Consider the following 17,565-nt stretch of genomic DNA (forward strand, 5'->3'; position numbering starts at 1 on the left):
GAACCTGCAGCCCTTTTCCATAGGAAAAAGTTACAGGTCCGACTGGGACTGTACTGTGCGCCACAGGCTTTTTGTGGGCGTTAGAGTGGCGTGGCATATACGCATAACAAACTTGCGCTGTGTACAAAGCTACGGAACCTAAATCTCAGATCCCAGTTCTCTATCTTTGATAGTTTCTACGATTTTTTGAAGTTTGTGGCCGGTTTGTGGGCGTGGCAAACTTTTTGGGTCAATCGATAGGTATTGATGAGAAGAATACATTTCAGTTAAAATTTGTATTTAAGCATCAAAACTGTAGGAGCCACAGTTTTGGGCGGTTTGTGGGCGTTAGAGTGGGCGTGGCACCCTGCTGAAACAAACTTACGCTGCGCATTAATCTCAGGAATCTGCATGACTAATCCCAGTATTGTAGCTCTTATAGTTTCCGAAATCTCAGCGTTCATACGGACAGACGGACATGGCTAGATCGACTCGGTTAGTGATCCTGTAATTCCAAAACGAACGTATTCGATCTTTAAGCAATCGGTTTTTTTTGTTTATTTTTTAGTATAGTAACTAGTCTAGTGTCAATAGTTAGCAACTCAATTAAAAGGTCTCTGAATGTTTTCCAATAATTTTGTAAAAAATCTGTTTCGTTTTTTTGTAGTTTTGTGCTTTTGTACTTGGACTTATTAAACAATCGCAAACGTCCATCTTTTCAAGAAAAAATCGCTCGTCGCAAATCTGGAACAACCAAAAACAACCATTAATTTAGTTTGTACCTGCTCTCTTTCTGCTCAGAGTGCTTGGGGCCCAGCTATACCCTCCTCGGCTTCTGGATCTAGCACTTCCAATTTAATGCCACGCCCACCTGAGGGTACCGCAAGTGTCCATCTTTTCTAGAAGCAATAGCTCGTCGCAATCCTGGGACAACTAAAAAACAACCATCAATTAATTAAATTTGTACCTGCCTTTCTTCCTGCTGAGAGTTCTTGGAGCCCATCTGTACCCTCCCCGTCTTCTGGTTTAAGCACTTCCAATTTAATGCCACGCGCACCTAAGGCCTCTCCATCTAGTGCTGGCTTTGAACTACTTATCTCCCGTATTGACCAGATGATGGCAATGATGATAAAAATGATGGCGCTGCTTATGAGCCCGTTTACCGGCAGTTCGCCCTCTGATGCGTCTAAGATCAGGAGACATGTCTAATTTAGGCATTCGTTTCTCATTTTGGAATGGTCTCATTAGCAAAAAGTTTTGAGTTTGAGAACTATGTTACCGATAATTCAATTGATGTGAGGCTAATATACGAGACGCATTTCAACAGCCGCTCACATCTCAGAATTTTTGACATGATTTATTGACGGCCAATCACCCCGTCTTCAGAGGAGACATCGTAATTATTATTGTTGAACGTTGATGCACTAAGAGCAGTACAAGCAAGTGGCCCAACGAAACCAAGCACGTGTTTGTTACGCGACATACATACAAACGTATATAGAACAAATAAAGGCGGGACAAGACAAAGAGAAACGAACACTTCACCAAATGAGTATAGATTTGAAGCCCCATATTACGATTTATTATTTATTAAATCATTTATTTATTTTGCAGATGTGGAAAAAAATTACCACTTTTCCAGGGACTGAAAATTAGAGATGTTTGAGATTTTTATTTAAATAGTCATGTTTGTTTATTTAAACAAAAATAAAAACTGTGCTCTAATGTTATTAATCAAACAAAAACACCTCTTAACGAGGTAAAAAGTAGTGGCGAATTCGCTCTTAACAAAAATTTGTGATATCGACAATTGTGACAAAAAATGATATTACATTCGATAAAATAAATAAACTATATTAAAAATTTTTTGTTAAGAGCGCTTTCGCCACTACTTTTTAAGTCGTTAAGAGGTGTTTTTTAGGGCAAAAATTGTTATATATCAAAAGTTGAGGAATCTCAAGGACTATATGATTAGAAATTGAAAAAGAAATCGTTCGACTCAATTTTGAGAAAATAGTCAAAAAGTGGTTTTAAAAAAAATTTTTTGTCATAACTCGAAAATCAGAAATCAGACAACTTTATTATATGAAGGGTATTTAGAAAATTAAATTATCTTTTCAGAAATATATAGTACGTTTCTGTACCGTTAGTTGTTTAGATACTATAAGCATTTTAAATCTGGCTTTTGTTTTTAGATTTCCGCTAAACTAGCGGGTTTTTCCAAAAGTCGCAGAACAAACTTTTTCCAATTCAAGCGTCTTTATACACCCTTAGGGTTTCCAAAACCCTAAAACTAAGATGGGATGCATACAAACCCACAAACAAAGGGACAAACATTTTCATTTTGGGAAGAAGAAGAAAATCTTGTTTTTTGAATTACTTTTGAACGGGACATCGGATTTCAACAAATGATGCGTATTCTCAGTAAGAATAAAACTAGCTAAACAGCCGGCGGCTTTTATCCCCACCGTATCCAACAGCTCCAATTTTCCTAATCTTTACTTTTACACTTTCATCGCTTTTTCTCCGAAACAAATCTACATTTCGAAAGTCTTCGTATGCAATCTTCTTAGTTAGTGCGATACCTTTCGATTGGTGTATCACTCATTACGATCGGACCATAATGGCAGATTTTCAATTCTGCGGCTATATATAGTAGTTGTCTTCGCACGCTCTCTTGCGCGCTTCGCCACTACGTGTACTGCCGTCCACAGTGATACTATTGGGAATATCATTTCTTGTATTTTTAAATTTAATAATTCTAACTGCAAGGGTATACAAACTTCGGCTTGCCGAAGCTAACTTCCTTTCTTGTTTTATATACAGGGGTGGTCAAAAGTATTTTCACAAAACAAAAGTTAAATATACTCATAATTTGAACTTACTTCTTGTTAACTTTGGCATTAATGGAAAGGTAATTTAAATGCCGTTTAATTATCCCATTCATTACTTATTGAAAAGGACGAATTTGTCTAAACATCTACTTTTTAAACTTTTTGCTCGACATGAAAACTTAAATTTTTGATGCAAAAAGTTTTTTTAAACCAAAATAATTAACTAATTTGTATGAAAAAAAGAAAAATATGGCTCAAATTCATGTTTCTAAACATTTTAAAAAAATCATACAAAAATCAAATCAAAATTATGTGAAATTTTTTTTTTTATATAAGAAAAGTTGAAAATGTACGTAACGGAGTACAGCAAATTAAGTTGTTCAATTTCAAGTTCAGAAAAATCAACACAAAACAAGAAAGAACACTAAAGTCGAGTACATCGACTATCAGATACCCGTTACTCAGCTAAAGGGACCTAAGGGAGATGGAGATATGCAAGTAGCAAAGCGAGATTGTAATGAGCAACCTACCCGCGATTTCAATATATGGTTATGTGGGCGGCAGGCAGATTTAAACGTTTTGAGGTATAGTGTGGGCAAGCCAAAGTTTTTTTTGGCCAATCGATAGAAATTATCGAGACTAATACATTTCAATTACCGGTTTGTGAGCGTTAGAGTGGGCGTGGCACACTGACCTGCGCTGCGCACGAATCTCTAGAATCTGCATGCCTAGTCCCAGTATTGCAGCTTGAATAGTTTCTAAAAACACAGCGTTCATACGGACATGGCTAGATCGACTCGGTTAGGATCCTGATCAAGAATATATATAATATAAGTACAAGGCCGCTTGCAAGTCGCTGCCTGGACGCTGCCGGCGTAAGCGGGTAGCACAGCCTCGAACCACTAGACCTTAAGACACTCCCGATTGTGAACTCAAAGAATAAAAATCCAATCTGACCCGTTGGTCAGAGATGACAACTATACGACCTATTTTTGGGAAGTGATGGACACCAACTTGTGATGAGCATCTAAAAGAATTAAAATTACTGAACGGTGTATTATAAAGCGTTTTCTATAATTATAACTCATTTAAATCAGAAATGGGGGTGTAGGAAAGTTTAAGTGCAATCAGAGGACACACCACCCAATTTAAGACCTCGACGACTCTTCTCTCTTACAGATTATATGGGACTGATTTATTTTTCGAACGCTCATTAAGGCGAGCAGGTCGGATAATTATTGGAGGGCTTACAGTTATAAATTTTTAGACATTTGGGTTAAACAATATAAGAATATATTTAATTCAACATCCCGGCCCCGTTGAAGTAGAGCAAGCTTGTGAACAGGGCGATAACAGGTTCCATTGGTGGTGCGTAGCTGGACAACTCGAACTCTGTTATCGCCACCGTGTACAGGGGATTCCATTCTGCCCATTCGCCAGTGCTGAATGAGCACCATAGCACCGACAGCGACGTTTGGCGATGGGGAACCCATTGGTTTCTTGCTCAGAGTGCATTAAAGTCTATAGACCAGCGATACCAAAAGGACTGCTTTACCGCCGTGACCGCTTCGAATCGTTGCAATGTGCTGACCTTAGATTCCTTGATAATACGTTCGGTCATGAAACGCAGTGAACCTCCCGTCAAAAAGTGACTTGCTGTTAGAGCCGAGAGGTCGTTTGGATCTGATGACATGGGCGTGAGGGGGCATGAATTGAGAATTGCTTCTATCTCAACCACGACTGTTGTGAGCTCCTCGTACGTAAATTTGGTAAATTTTAAAAAGGTTCTGTTGAGTGTGCTTTTTGTGCTCTTCACTACCGCTTCGGTCACTTTCTTACTAAAATAGGTTGAATAGGTTGGCATCCTTCTAAGTTACATATACGAGGTGTGTTCAAAAAGTAAGGTGACTTTGTATTTTCAAGAAAAACTATTAATTTATTTATCAATATTAATGTTGTCCCCTTCAAAGTAATCCCCCTCAGATACAATACACTTATGCCAACGGTTTTTCCAATCCTCAAAGCACTTCCCATAAGCACTTTTCGGTAAAGCCTTGAGCTCTTCCAGCGATGCAGTCTTTATCTCTTCAATCGTTGCAAATCTCCGTCCTTTCATAGGTCCCTTTAGTTTTGGGAACAAGAAAAAGTCACATGGGGCCAAATCCGGTGAATATGGTGGCTGAGGCATTATTGTGGTGTTGTTTTTGGCCAAAAAATCTCTCACAAGCAAAGATGAGTGAGCAGGGGCATTATCGTGATGCAAAAGCCATGAATTGTTTTTCCACAATTCTGGACGTTTCTTTCGTATTGCTTCTCGCAAACGGCGCATAACTTCCAGATAATACTGTTTATTGACCGTACGACCATATGGTAAGAACTCCTGATGCACCACGCCATGGTAATCGAAGAATACAGTGATCAAAACTTTGACATTTGATCGAACTTGGCGTGCTTTTTTCGGTCTTGGCTCACCTGGGCTCTTCCATTGTGACGATTGGGCTTTGGTTTCGATATCATAACCATATACCCATGATTCGTCACCAGTTATGACCCTTTTGAGTAAATCTGGGTCGTCGTTGACGTCATCCAACAGCTCTCGTATACACATTCAGTGTTGAAAAATCCGCAAGAGACTGCCATGGGAGAGCCACAGAAAATAGTCACAAAAAAAGCCAACGATCCGAGCAGACGTGATTGCAACGAACGGCAATAACTTTAAAACTTTTAATTATATTTTATCCTAACGACAACGTAATCATGTAATTAAAGTGTATCTAAAACTATCCCTTCTCTATTTTTTTCATAATTACATTAAGTAGCCTGATGCCTGGCAATAAGTGAAATCGTGCGAATAATGAACGTATAACGGGAAAAACGAAACAACGAAAATGCCGCCTAAGAAGGATTACGTCAGAAAGAAAGAGCTACAACATAAGTGCAGAGAAGCGGGACTTTCAACGTCGGGGAATCCTCCGATGCCTCACGCACATCTGGAACAAGCGTGAGTAGTTACCGCAACTACGGTAAATACTTCCGGAACTTATTCACAGCCACACTTTTGTTTTAACCAATACAGTTTAATAACACGAGAATAAAACCCCATGTTACCATTTAAACTCAGTGTTCTCTCACTGATCTACGGGGCAGTCACGTCTTATAAATTTGGTGGGACGAACACACAATCTTCTAAACTAGCCGCGCAAATCTCGTAGCGAGCAGACCAACAAGATAATTTTGTTACAAAATATATTTTAAAGGAAGAACGCCATAGACGAATTCCTCGACTATCAGATACCCGTTACTCAGTTAAAAGGACCAAATGGAAATGGAGATATGCAGGTAGCAAAGCGATATTGAAATGCGCCACCTACCCGCGATCTCAATAAATCGTTAAGTGGGTGGAAGACAGATTTAACGCCCACAAACCGCCCAAGCCTGTGAAGCCCACAATTTGCATGCTACATAAAAAACTGATATGTATTGGTCTCGTCAATACTTATCGATTGATCCAAAAAAAATTTGCCACGCCCACACTAACGCCCATAACGCTTAAATCTGTCTACCGCCGATTGGTCGCGTATTTCAAACTCGCTTTGCTGCTTGGATATCTCCATTTTCCTTTGGTCCAATTAGCTGAGTAACGGGTATCTGATAGCCGATAGCCACTCTAACGCCCACAAACGGCCCAAAACTGTTGCTCCTACAGTTTTGATGCTAGAATAAAAATTTTAACTGAAATGTAATGCCCACAAACCGCGAAAACCTGTGACGCCCACAATTGTTATGCTAGATAAAAAATTTTAACTGAAATTGTGAGGAGTTGAATAACTCCCCACAAATAGAAACAGCAGCAGATGGCCGGCCGCTTGCCAGATACGCGGCGAATTCGAGTAGTAACGGCGCGGCGAGGAGAGCGAGAGAGTTTGGAGACCAATGAAGGAGAGCGAGAGAGTTTGGAGACCAACAAAGGAGAGCGAGAGAGTTTGGAGACCAATGAAGGAGAGCGAGAGAGTTTGGAGACCAAGGATGGAGATCGAGAGAGAGTGGAGACTTCGCGGGCAAGGCAAGAGTGCCGTGTGCAAAAGCGGGTAACGGAACTCCACCGGACTTTGGACTCTCCCGTGAACTTTGGACCGGGAGAGGAAGTGCCACATCTCGGCGGTGGAGCGGCACACAGGCGTGCCACAAGCATCACGGGAATCAGCGGGATGGCAGCAGTGGGCGGAGCATCGATTGGAAGCGGTACGGGAACGACAAGTGGGTCATCCAGGAGGCACGGACTTTGGACCCAGAGTGGAGAGATCCAGCGGGCCGTGCGCAAGAGGGAAATAACGGTTCCCGGAGGCCCTATATAAGGCCGCAGAGCGCTGGCAGCTGGATCAGTCGATCACAAGGAGTCAAACCGTCAAGATCACTCAGATACCAAAGTGAACAATCAAACAACCAGATAATCTACAAGGGAGCAGCAGCAAGTCGAGTCGCCAGAGAAGCAGCGCCGTGGGAGCCTACAAGGAGCGAGATTGCTACGTCGAGACGTTCGGGATTGGGATACCAGGAATCTCCGAATTGAGATGCAGGTAGCTGAGATCCAGAGGGCATCACACGGCTAGGTCAAGGCGGTCGATTAACCCTGTCCACAAAGGTACGGTATTAAATTTCGATGCCATAATGGCCAGACTTGACTTTGTCTTTAGCGACAAACGTCCTATTCATATTATTGAACAGGAACTAAGTGTTTTGAGTCAGGGAAAATTATCAATTATGGATTATTATGGTACAGTTATTAGAAAGCTAACTCTACTTATTAATAAAACAATTATGACCTACGGGAGAAACAAACCGATAACAGCAGAAATGAATGAAAAACATAGGAAGACTGCTCTCAGAGTTTTCATTACCGGCCTAAACGGCCAAATTTCAGACACAATTTTCTCAATGAATCCACCTGACCTACCGAATGCAATGGTCATAGTTCAGGAATTGGAAAGCAACAACATGAGGGCGCATTTCGCAAATAGTTTCTCAACCACTCAAAGAAAAAATAGTGAGCCAAGCACTGGTGGAAATGGTCAAACACATTTCAACCAAAAGCAAAGACAACAAAACAACAATTACAATAACCAGCGAAATAGTAATAATTTAAGGTTTAATCATGACAACAACCAGAAAAAAAATAATTATGGTTATTATAATCAGAACAAAAATAATTCCTGGAACCAGGGTAGATTTAATAATAACCAACAAAATCAGTGGAACACCTATATGCAGCCACAAAATAAGCCAGAACCAATGGAGGTAGACGAATCTATCCAGGTTCAGAATAGGGCTAACAACGGCTATAATCAAAACTATAGTAAATATCAAAATAATAATTATAGCCAGAACAAGTGGGATCAAACAAAAAAATTTGAGACCCAGAACACTCAGCAAGGACAAGCCCAAAATAAAAGGGTACCAACTGGAACTGTTAACCAACCGGCTAACAAGACAATGAGACTAAACAACATTGAGGAGAACCATTTTTTAGACAAAAGTCAGGAGTAGGGTTACCCTACTTATTTAGAAATGACCCGAAAATAAATAAAAAATTAAAAATATTAATTGACACTGGGGCAACCTCGTGTTATATTAGAACTGGAGTTTACAAAAATAAGAATGAGCTTCCAATATACAAAAGAGTATCCACAGTGAATGGATATTCAATAATTAAATATTATCATATGATAACTATTTTTGATAGACGATATACTTTTTATACCCGTTACTCGTAGAGTAAAAGGGTATACTAGATTCGTCGGAAAGTATGTAACAGGCAGAAGGAAGCGTTTCCGACCCCATAAAGTATATATATTCTTGATCAGGATCACTAGCCGAGTCGATCTAGCCATGTCCGTCTGTCCGTCTGTCCGTCTGACCGTCTGTCCGTCTGTCCGTCTGTCTGTCCGTCCGGATGAACGCTGAGATCTCGGAAACTATGAGAGCTAGGCTATTGAGATTTGGCGTACAGATTCCTGAGCTTCTTACGCAGCGCAAGTTTGTTTCAGTAGACTGCCACGCCCACACTAACGCCCACAAACCGCCCAAAACTGTAACTCCTACAGTTTTGATGCTAGATAGAAAATTTTAACTGAAATGTATTGTTCTCATCAATACCTATCGATTGACCTAAAAAAAAATTTGCCACGCCCACTTAAACGCCCACAAACCGCGAAAACCTGTGACGCCCACAATTTGCATGCTAGATAAAAAATTTTAACTGAAATGTATTGGTGTCGTCAATACCTATCGATTGATCCAAAAATAAATTTTCCACGCCCACTCTAACGCCCTTAACGCTTAAATCTGTCTACCGCCGGTAGGTGGCGCATTTTAATCTCGCTTTGCTGCTTGCATATCTCCATTTCCCTTTGAGTAACGGGTATCTGATAGTCGAGGTACTCGACTATAGCGTTCTTCCTTGTTATGAAATAGAAGGGCTAGACTCAGATCTACTGATCGGCTATAACCTATTGAAAACAAGGAAGAACGCTATACCCGTTACTCAGCTAAAGAGACCAAAGGGAAATGGAGATATGCAAGCAGCAAATCGAGATTTAAATACGCCACCTACCGGCGGTAGACAGATTTAAGCGTTATGGGCGTTAGAGTGGGCGTGGCGAAATTTTTTTTGGATCAATCGATAGGTATTGACGAGACCAATACATTTCAGTTAAAATTTTTTATATAGCATGAAAACTGTGACCGTCACAGGTTTGGGCGGTTTGTGGGCGTTAGAGTGGGCGTGGCAAACTTTTTTTCGGGTCACTCGATAGGTATTGATGAGAAGAATACACTTATGTTACAATTTTTATTCTAGCATCAAAACTGTTGGAGCCACAGTTTTGGGCGGTTTGTGGGCGTAAGAGTGGGCGTGGCACATTGCTGAAACAAACTTGCGCTGCGTAAGAAGCTCAGGAATCTGCACGCCCAATCTCAATAGCCTAGCTCCCATAGTTTCCGAGATCTCAGCGTTCATCCGGACGGACAGACAGACGGACAGACGGACATGGCTAGATCGACTCGGCTAGTGATCCTGATCAAGAATATATATACTTTATGGGGTCGGAAACGCTTCCTTCTGCCTGTTACATACTTTCCGACGAATCTAGTACACCCTTTTACTCTACGAGTAACGGGTATAAAAATAGGAGCTGTGATTGATACAGCTAAGGGAGTTATTAAATATAACGGAATAGAAGAGAAATTAAATTATGACAACGGAAACAATTTAAACCAACATTCTTTAACAGAAGAAAACATTCTTCCATTAAAAGAATTTATATTAAAAAAATACTTTGATGAAAAGGCTCAAATCAAATCCGAATCTGAAATGGGTAATCAAAGCGAATTTAGTTTGGGATATACAAGTCCTGAACACGCCGTCGTTGAAATATCCGACAAAAATAAAAGTTTACAATTTAAAAATTCTGAACACGCCGTCGTTGAACTATCCGACAATCAAAAAAAAAACAACATAAAAATATCATCTGCAGATCAAAGAAAAGATCTGGAGAATGAAATATTAAATATTATAAATGAAGAGCATTCAAAAATAAATATGCAGATTCCTTTTAGGACAGATATACGCGGTGAAATAAACACCGTAAATGATAGGGCCATTTACAGCAAACAATACCCTTATGCTTTATCAGCTTCAGATTTTGTAAATTCTGAAATAAGTCGAATGCTAAAAGAAGAAATTATAAGGCCAAGTACAATAGAAGTCCTTATAATTCCCCTGTACTAGTGGTACCAAAAAAGGGTTTCAATGAAGATGGAACTCCAAAACTAAGACTCGTAATTGACTACAAAAAACTAAATGAAAATACTATACCTGATAGGTATCCAATGCAGGACCCTTCAGTGATTTTATCAAATCTCGGAAAAGCCAAATACTTTTCAACAATTGACTTGGAATCTGGATTTCATCAGATTCTCATGAACGAACCTGACATACAAAAAACCTCATTTTCAATAAATAATGGGAAATACGAATTCTTAAGAATGCCTTTCGGTTTGACAAACGCTCCTAGAATATTCCAACGAGCGATGGACGATTTTTTGAGAGAACAAGTGGGTAAAACATGTCATGTTTATATGGATGACATAATCATATTTTCAAAAACAATTGAGCAACATTACAAAGACCTAATTGTCATTATTAAAATTTTGCTGAACGCAAACATGAAAATTTCGATTGAAAAATCAAAGTTCTTTAAATTAGAAACAAACTTTCTCGGTTACGTTGTTTCTCACAATGTGATCAAAACCGATTCCGAAAAAATTTCAACAATTGTAAAATACCCGATCCCTAAAAATATTCGAGAGCTTAGAAGCTTCCTAGGCCTTATAGGATATTACAGAAAATTTTTGCAAAATTACGCAAAGATAGCTAAACCTTTAACAAAATATTTAGAAGGCCAAAACGGCAAAGTGTCTAAAAAAGCATCACGTAAAACTTTAATACAGTTTGATGATTCAGCTGTAAGAGCTTTTAACGAGCTCAAAGAAAATTTAATTGCACAAGTAGAACTAGTACAACCGGACTATAATAAAAAATTTACCCTAACAACTGACGCGTCTGACTTAGCAATTGGTACGGTTCTTTCTCAGGAAGGAAAACCAATCACATTTATTTCAAAAACTCTAACCAAAACTGAACAATTATACGCGACAAATAAAAAGGAACTTTTAGCATAGTTTGGGCTTTTAAAAACCTTCGTAATTACTTATATGGGGTTAACAACATCGAGATCTATACCGATCACCAACCTCTTTCATTTTCCATTTCTCAAAAAAATCCAAACATCGAAATGAAAAGATGGTATTCTTTTATTGAAAGCTATTCACCCAAAATAATTTATAAGCCAGGAGCAACAAATGTTGTTGCGGACGCTTTATCAAGGATACAAATTAATAACTTAACGGAAAGCAATGAATCGGTCTCAGATCAAAATACTCAGCATTCAGCAGAGAGTAGTTTTGAGAATGTTATACAAGAAACCCAAAAACCCTTAAACCAGTTTAAGCAACAATTGCTAAAAGCAACGGGGAGGTATACAATACATGAGTCGATTAATGTATTCGGAAATACTAGACATATAATAGAGCATGATACTCCAGAAAATTTAATATCAATATTAAGAGAATATATTCCACCCAATATAACAATAGGAGTTCACTGTACTCTAGAAGATTTTTATAGAATTCAAAAACCACTTAAAGACAATTTTATAAATACATTTTTATACACTAAGACATTTGTCCAGGATGTCGAAGACGCTGAAGACAGATCCGTGATTATCACAGAAACTCATTGTAGAGCTCATAGAGGGCTTGATGAAAATTATAAGCAAATAACTAGACTCTATTATTGGCCTAATTTATACAAAAAGCTTAAGGAATTTATAAAGAATTGCACAATCTGCAATCAAAACAAATACAACAGACACCCAGTACAGATTCCTATCGGTCAAGCGCCTATTCCAAAAAGAGAAGGTGAAAATTTGCATCTTGACATATATTACGCCCAAAATCTTATATTCATTACTTGTACAGATTCCTATTCGAAATATTTGGTCGTAAAAGAAATCCCTAACAAACTAAATATAGAAAATAAAGTTTCAGAAATTTTACAACAATTTCCATTAGCCAAATCTTTGATGATAGATAGCGAACCAAGTTTCTCTTCATCCCAATTCAAATCCTTTGCTCAAAGAAATGGGATATCTCTATTCTTTGCAGATCCTCGACATAGTACGTCCAACGGACAAATAGAAAGGGCACACTCTACTTTAACAGAAATTGCTCGCTGCATTAAAGATGAGCTTAATTTAGTTGATTATTCCGAAATTATTATTAAAGCAGCACAGAAATATAATTTAACAATTCACTCATTAACCAACCAACGACCTTTTGACATACTATTTAATAAAATCAAACACGAAGATATGCCTAAATTATTGCAACAAGCTCAAGAGAAAATGTTGCATTTCCACAATAAAGATAGACAAAATAAGAATTATCACGTAGGACAGGTAATTTACGAAAAGAAACATGGGGAAAGAAACAAGCTAAATTCTAGATACAAAAAACAAGTAGTTAAGGAAAATCTCCCTAATAAACCGTACGATTCATAAAGATAATATAAAATAATTTGTTTCAAATTACAGATAATGATTTCAATAATGTACTTATTACTGCTGGTAGCTACAACCAAATCCGAAATTATGGATTACACGAACCATGATTTCCTTCTTTACAAGGATACCAAAGATGTTCTTATTTATGAATCATACGCAGATTTATTTCATATAACTAATATAAGTCTTTATAGAGATATAATTAATCTTGAAACAGAATTTCTGAAGAGTCACGACAGCAACAATTTGGGAAATATCCCACGATTTAAAAATTATCCAAATACTTATCTCCCAAATTATACCCAGTACATCGAAAAGAGGCATTAATGAAATAGGCACTATTTGGAAATGGATAGCGGGAACACCAGATCATGATGATTTCATAACTGTCCAAAATAAAATCGATGATTTAATACAAAATAATAACGATCAATACGTATTAATTCTAAAACATTTAAAGAGATAAAATCTTTATCTGAAGAATTCAAAACAGCCTTTAAAGATCAAGAAATTCCGCTTAGAAAATATCGTCTGCGTTTGCTTACTTACGATCTTATGAATTTAATGGACACAATTACACTCGCCAAAATCGATTTATTTAATACTAAAATTCTAAACAACGACGATATACAAGAAATTTATAAACACGAAAATAGACCTGTAGTTATAACAGACCTTTTGGATATATCTGAATTTAAAATCGCTCTGCATCAAGATCTTATTATAATTTACATAAAATACCCTATTATTACCGATCGCTGTGACGTTTACAATTCAAGATCCATTTCACATGATGATGGAAAATTATTAATTGATAATCACGTCGCAAAATGTAGAAATAAGTACTATGTAATGTCTAATTTTAAGACAGAAATATTTAACAATTATTGCACACTTAACCCAGAAGGTTCTTGTTTCACCAGATTACTAAATGGAGCAAAATCTTTTTGTAACAATATCAGAGAAAAAAATAAAAAAGTAGATGTAATCCAAGATGGAGCCATTTTTGCAAATGGAGAAAATACAGTTAATGACACTCATTTAAATGGGTCATATTTAATTACTTTTAATGGCACCTCTATAATTAATAATATTTCCTACACCAATGTAGACAATAAGATATTGGAATACATCACAGCTCGAAAATATACAGATTTTTTAATATCCGAATATATTATATCTAATGATTCGGAACTCTCATTTGATAATATTAACATACTAAATCTATTTATTCAAATTAAACAAACTCAAATACCAGTTACGTTAATATTAATCATATTAGCATTAATATATTAAATTATTATGATTATAATCAAATTCAGAAAATTTTTAATATTCAAACCATGGCAAATTCGTATAGAAATCGAACCAGAAAGCAATATTTCCAATATTGAGGTAAATAATACCCCCGACAATGAAAATACCCTATAAGAAAATATCATTGTCGAATTAACCAATCAATTACATTCAATATACCCAACAGTTCCAATGAATCGGGACGATTCAATTTAGAATGGGGGGAGTTATATGACACATTATTTAGGGGCTCTTACCCAATTTATAAACAACTTTGAGCCGAGAGCTAATTTCCAAATAACTCTGACAGACCCGAGATAAATCCGTGGTCAGCTATTTCTGCCAAGCAGGCCTCCAAATCATTCCCACCCAGATAAATTTCACGCAGTCCGAATCAAACGGATGCTGTAAACACCCAAACCGATATTGTAAACAATCGGAGCCCCAAGCGAGCCCTGAGTCCGCTAACGTAAACAAAAGATCCCCAAAGCGAGTCCCGAGTCCGCTAACGTAAACAAAAAGATACCCAAAGCGGTCCCTAAACTCCGCTAATGTAAACACCAATTTCCGGCCAAGATTGGACTTCGAATTTAATTGGCAAATTGCATCATCCTATTTTCCGACTCTCTTGAGTCATTCTCTTAATCAATTTTTGGGGATAAAATCTCTTAAGCCGAGGTTTGATTATTGATCATTGAACTAGAGAGCAGGCAGTCTGTTTTTGAGATCCGAATCGAGCAGAACAATAATTCGAGAATAAATACAAGAGCAGTGAATTAAATAAGTTCGACCTATTGTAAAATTGTAATAGTGAATAAGTGATTGTTAGAAATAAAAATAAATTTTTATAATCAATTCACTAGAGAGAAACTTAATTTGTATATAGGAAATATTTTGACACTACGCTTTGTTCGTAGAAAATCCCGCGATTAATTCATAGTAAGCGGTTCTGCTGAACGGATGTGCAAGTCTTTAATAGAAAAATTGCATAATTTCATTCATGCTTAATTGAATAGTGAAAAAGTACAGAAGCGAAAAGGTTCAATTTTTTGTTTCGCATTTTTCGTTTATAAGTCTCTACTTCAGTGTGCGCGTTTTAATTTCTTAATAATTTAACTTTAAAATTGGACCGCAGATAACATATGTATGTATTTAAGAGATGCCATTGAAAAGACAGGTATTCGAACGGAATTTCGATACAAGCTATCCGGCGAAAATTACAAAAAAAACAAGGAAGAACGCTATCTCAGCTAAATAGAGATATGCAAGTAGCAAAGCGAGATTAAAATGCGCCACCTACCGGTGGTATACAGATTTAAGCGTTATGAGCGTTAGAGTGGGTGTGCCAACTTTATTTTTAGACCAATCGATAGTATTGTTTAGACCAATACATTTCAGTTAAAATTTTTTATCTAGCATAAAAATTGTGGGCGTTACAGGGTTTCGCGGTTTGTGGGCGTTAGAGTGGGCGTGGCATATTCGAGTAACAAACTTGCGCTGCGTATAAGGCTACGGAATCTAAATCTGAAATCCCAATTCTCTATCTTTGATAGTTTCCGAGATATCCACGTTCATATTTACGATTTTTTGAAGTTTGTGGGCGGTTTATGGGCGTTAGGGTGGGCGTGGCAAACTTTTTTTTGGATCAATCGATAGGTATTGATGAGAACACTACATTTTAGTTAAAATTTTTATTCTAGCATCAAAACTGTAGGAGCCACGGTTTTGGGCGGTTTGTGGGCGTTAGAGTGGGCGTGGCACTCTACTGAAACAAACTTGCGCTCAGGAATCTGCACGCCAAATCTCAATAGCCTAGCTCCCATAGTTTCCGAGATCTCAGCGTTCATCCGGACAGACAGACGGACATGGCTAGATCGACTCGGCTAGTGATTCTGATCAAGAATATATATACTTTATGGGGTCGGAAACGCTTCGTTCTGCCTGTTACATACTTTCCGACGAATCTAGTATACCCTTTTACTCTAAGAGTAACGGGTATAAAAATTTTATATTGTATTACCATTGTGCTGCGAAATCCAAATTGGTAAAAATTCAAATTATATATACCAACTTTATTTTGATAACTACACTGGCCAAGATAAAACTGTTTATTACGACCCAAAATCAGAAACGTTCCATCACGCCACAATTTTAAGAAAAAACTTAGATTTGATAAGCATTACTAAAACTTAATGCTATCAATGTATTTGAACTCTTTCAGGCATAACAAATCTGTTCTTCTAGTTTCAAATTCTGTATTTCAAGCTTTACTTAATTTCTTCTAGGACGTGCTCTACAGGCCCCGGAACGTAATCCAAAAAAAACCCAGCAGGAAAGTTGAACTGGAAGTACAGCAATCTACGATCGAAGTTTCTGAAGCGCTCGTGTATAATTAAATCAACCAAAATGTACAATTTTTTTAACGGGGATCACATTTAATTAAAATTAAAGATGTATTTCAATGAAAATTGATATCTGTTCGCTTAAGATATGCGAATTGTTTGCTGCAAATAAAAGTATGCTGAGTTTTAAGTCTAGCTTTAATCATTTTAATTATAAAAACAATCCAAATTATATATTCAATTTACTGGAACTAAATATGAAAATAATTTTAAAAAATATGAGAATATAACACTTTTTACTATTCAACATATTTAATTGAATTACTTTTTATTATCGTTGAATTTACTATGAGTTTATTCAAAAATAATTAACTATGCAGCGTGTTTACTTTTAACATTTTCATGTTAGGATCTAAATCGCTGGGAAAATTAGTTGAAACGGTGGCGAGATAGTGACATTTATGATGTTTTTTCTACCAGTGTACAGTCCTACAATTAAAAGGATTGGCCACCTGTCTGTTATTTTAGCCACCATTGAACAGCAGCTGAAAGTTTGTACCACAGCTCAGTACTCGAGACATTGGCCGTGGTAGAGATGCTCCAAAGATTTCGGGTGTAAATTTTAGGAAAACCATTTCATCTTATAAATGATTGTTCTGCCATTGCCAAAGTCAAAATAAATAAGACACTAACACCTCAAGTAGCTCGTTGGTGGGTCAAGATATTAGACTACGACTGCGAATTTTTTCACCGAGATGGTAGCAAAACCCTTCCTGCAACCCATCGAGATGAAATAGTACGCACGATAATAACGGAAATCGTTGACTGGCTTCTTACTGTGCAACTACAGAATCAAACGCTCGCTGAGATTATCGCCGTCTTAAAGGGTCAACTCCACAAGAATAAATTGAAACAACTTCAAGCTGAATACGC

General features: G+C 37.4%; 2 protein-coding genes across 38 annotated transcripts in view; one reads left to right on the forward strand and one right to left on the reverse strand.

Moving 5' to 3' along the window:
* LOC139354013 (uncharacterized) overlaps positions 1-16,943 on the forward strand; it is a 171,067-nt gene extending 154,124 nt beyond the window's left edge. For 9 of the 28 annotated variants that reach the window (XR_011605087.1, XR_011605084.1, XR_011605086.1 and 6 more), the window contains exons 2-3: positions 647-1,531; positions 1,594-5,605. Coding sequence is in view for 13 of the 28 variants with exons in the window: in XM_070998238.1 (XP_070854339.1) it covers positions 6,668-7,168 (501 nt within the window). In the remaining 15 variants the exon portion in view is untranslated. Of the gene's footprint in view, positions 1-646; positions 1,532-1,593; positions 5,606-5,629; positions 5,837-5,889; positions 7,456-16,575 lie in introns of those variants that run through there. The other 19 variants (XM_070998238.1, XM_070998231.1, XM_070998227.1 and 16 more) reach the window with 7 other exon arrangements.
* The window catches only part of LOC139354007 (uncharacterized), a 978,888-nt gene that overhangs the window by 388,454 nt on the left and 572,869 nt on the right, over positions 1-17,565 (reverse strand). The gene's annotated exons all lie outside the window — the stretch shown is intronic.

The sequence above is a fragment of the Drosophila suzukii genome (genome assembly GCF_043229965.1).
Source record: "Drosophila suzukii chromosome 2 unlocalized genomic scaffold, CBGP_Dsuzu_IsoJpt1.0 scf_2c, whole genome shotgun sequence".
Classification (NCBI taxonomy): domain Eukaryota; kingdom Metazoa; phylum Arthropoda; class Insecta; order Diptera; family Drosophilidae; genus Drosophila; species Drosophila suzukii.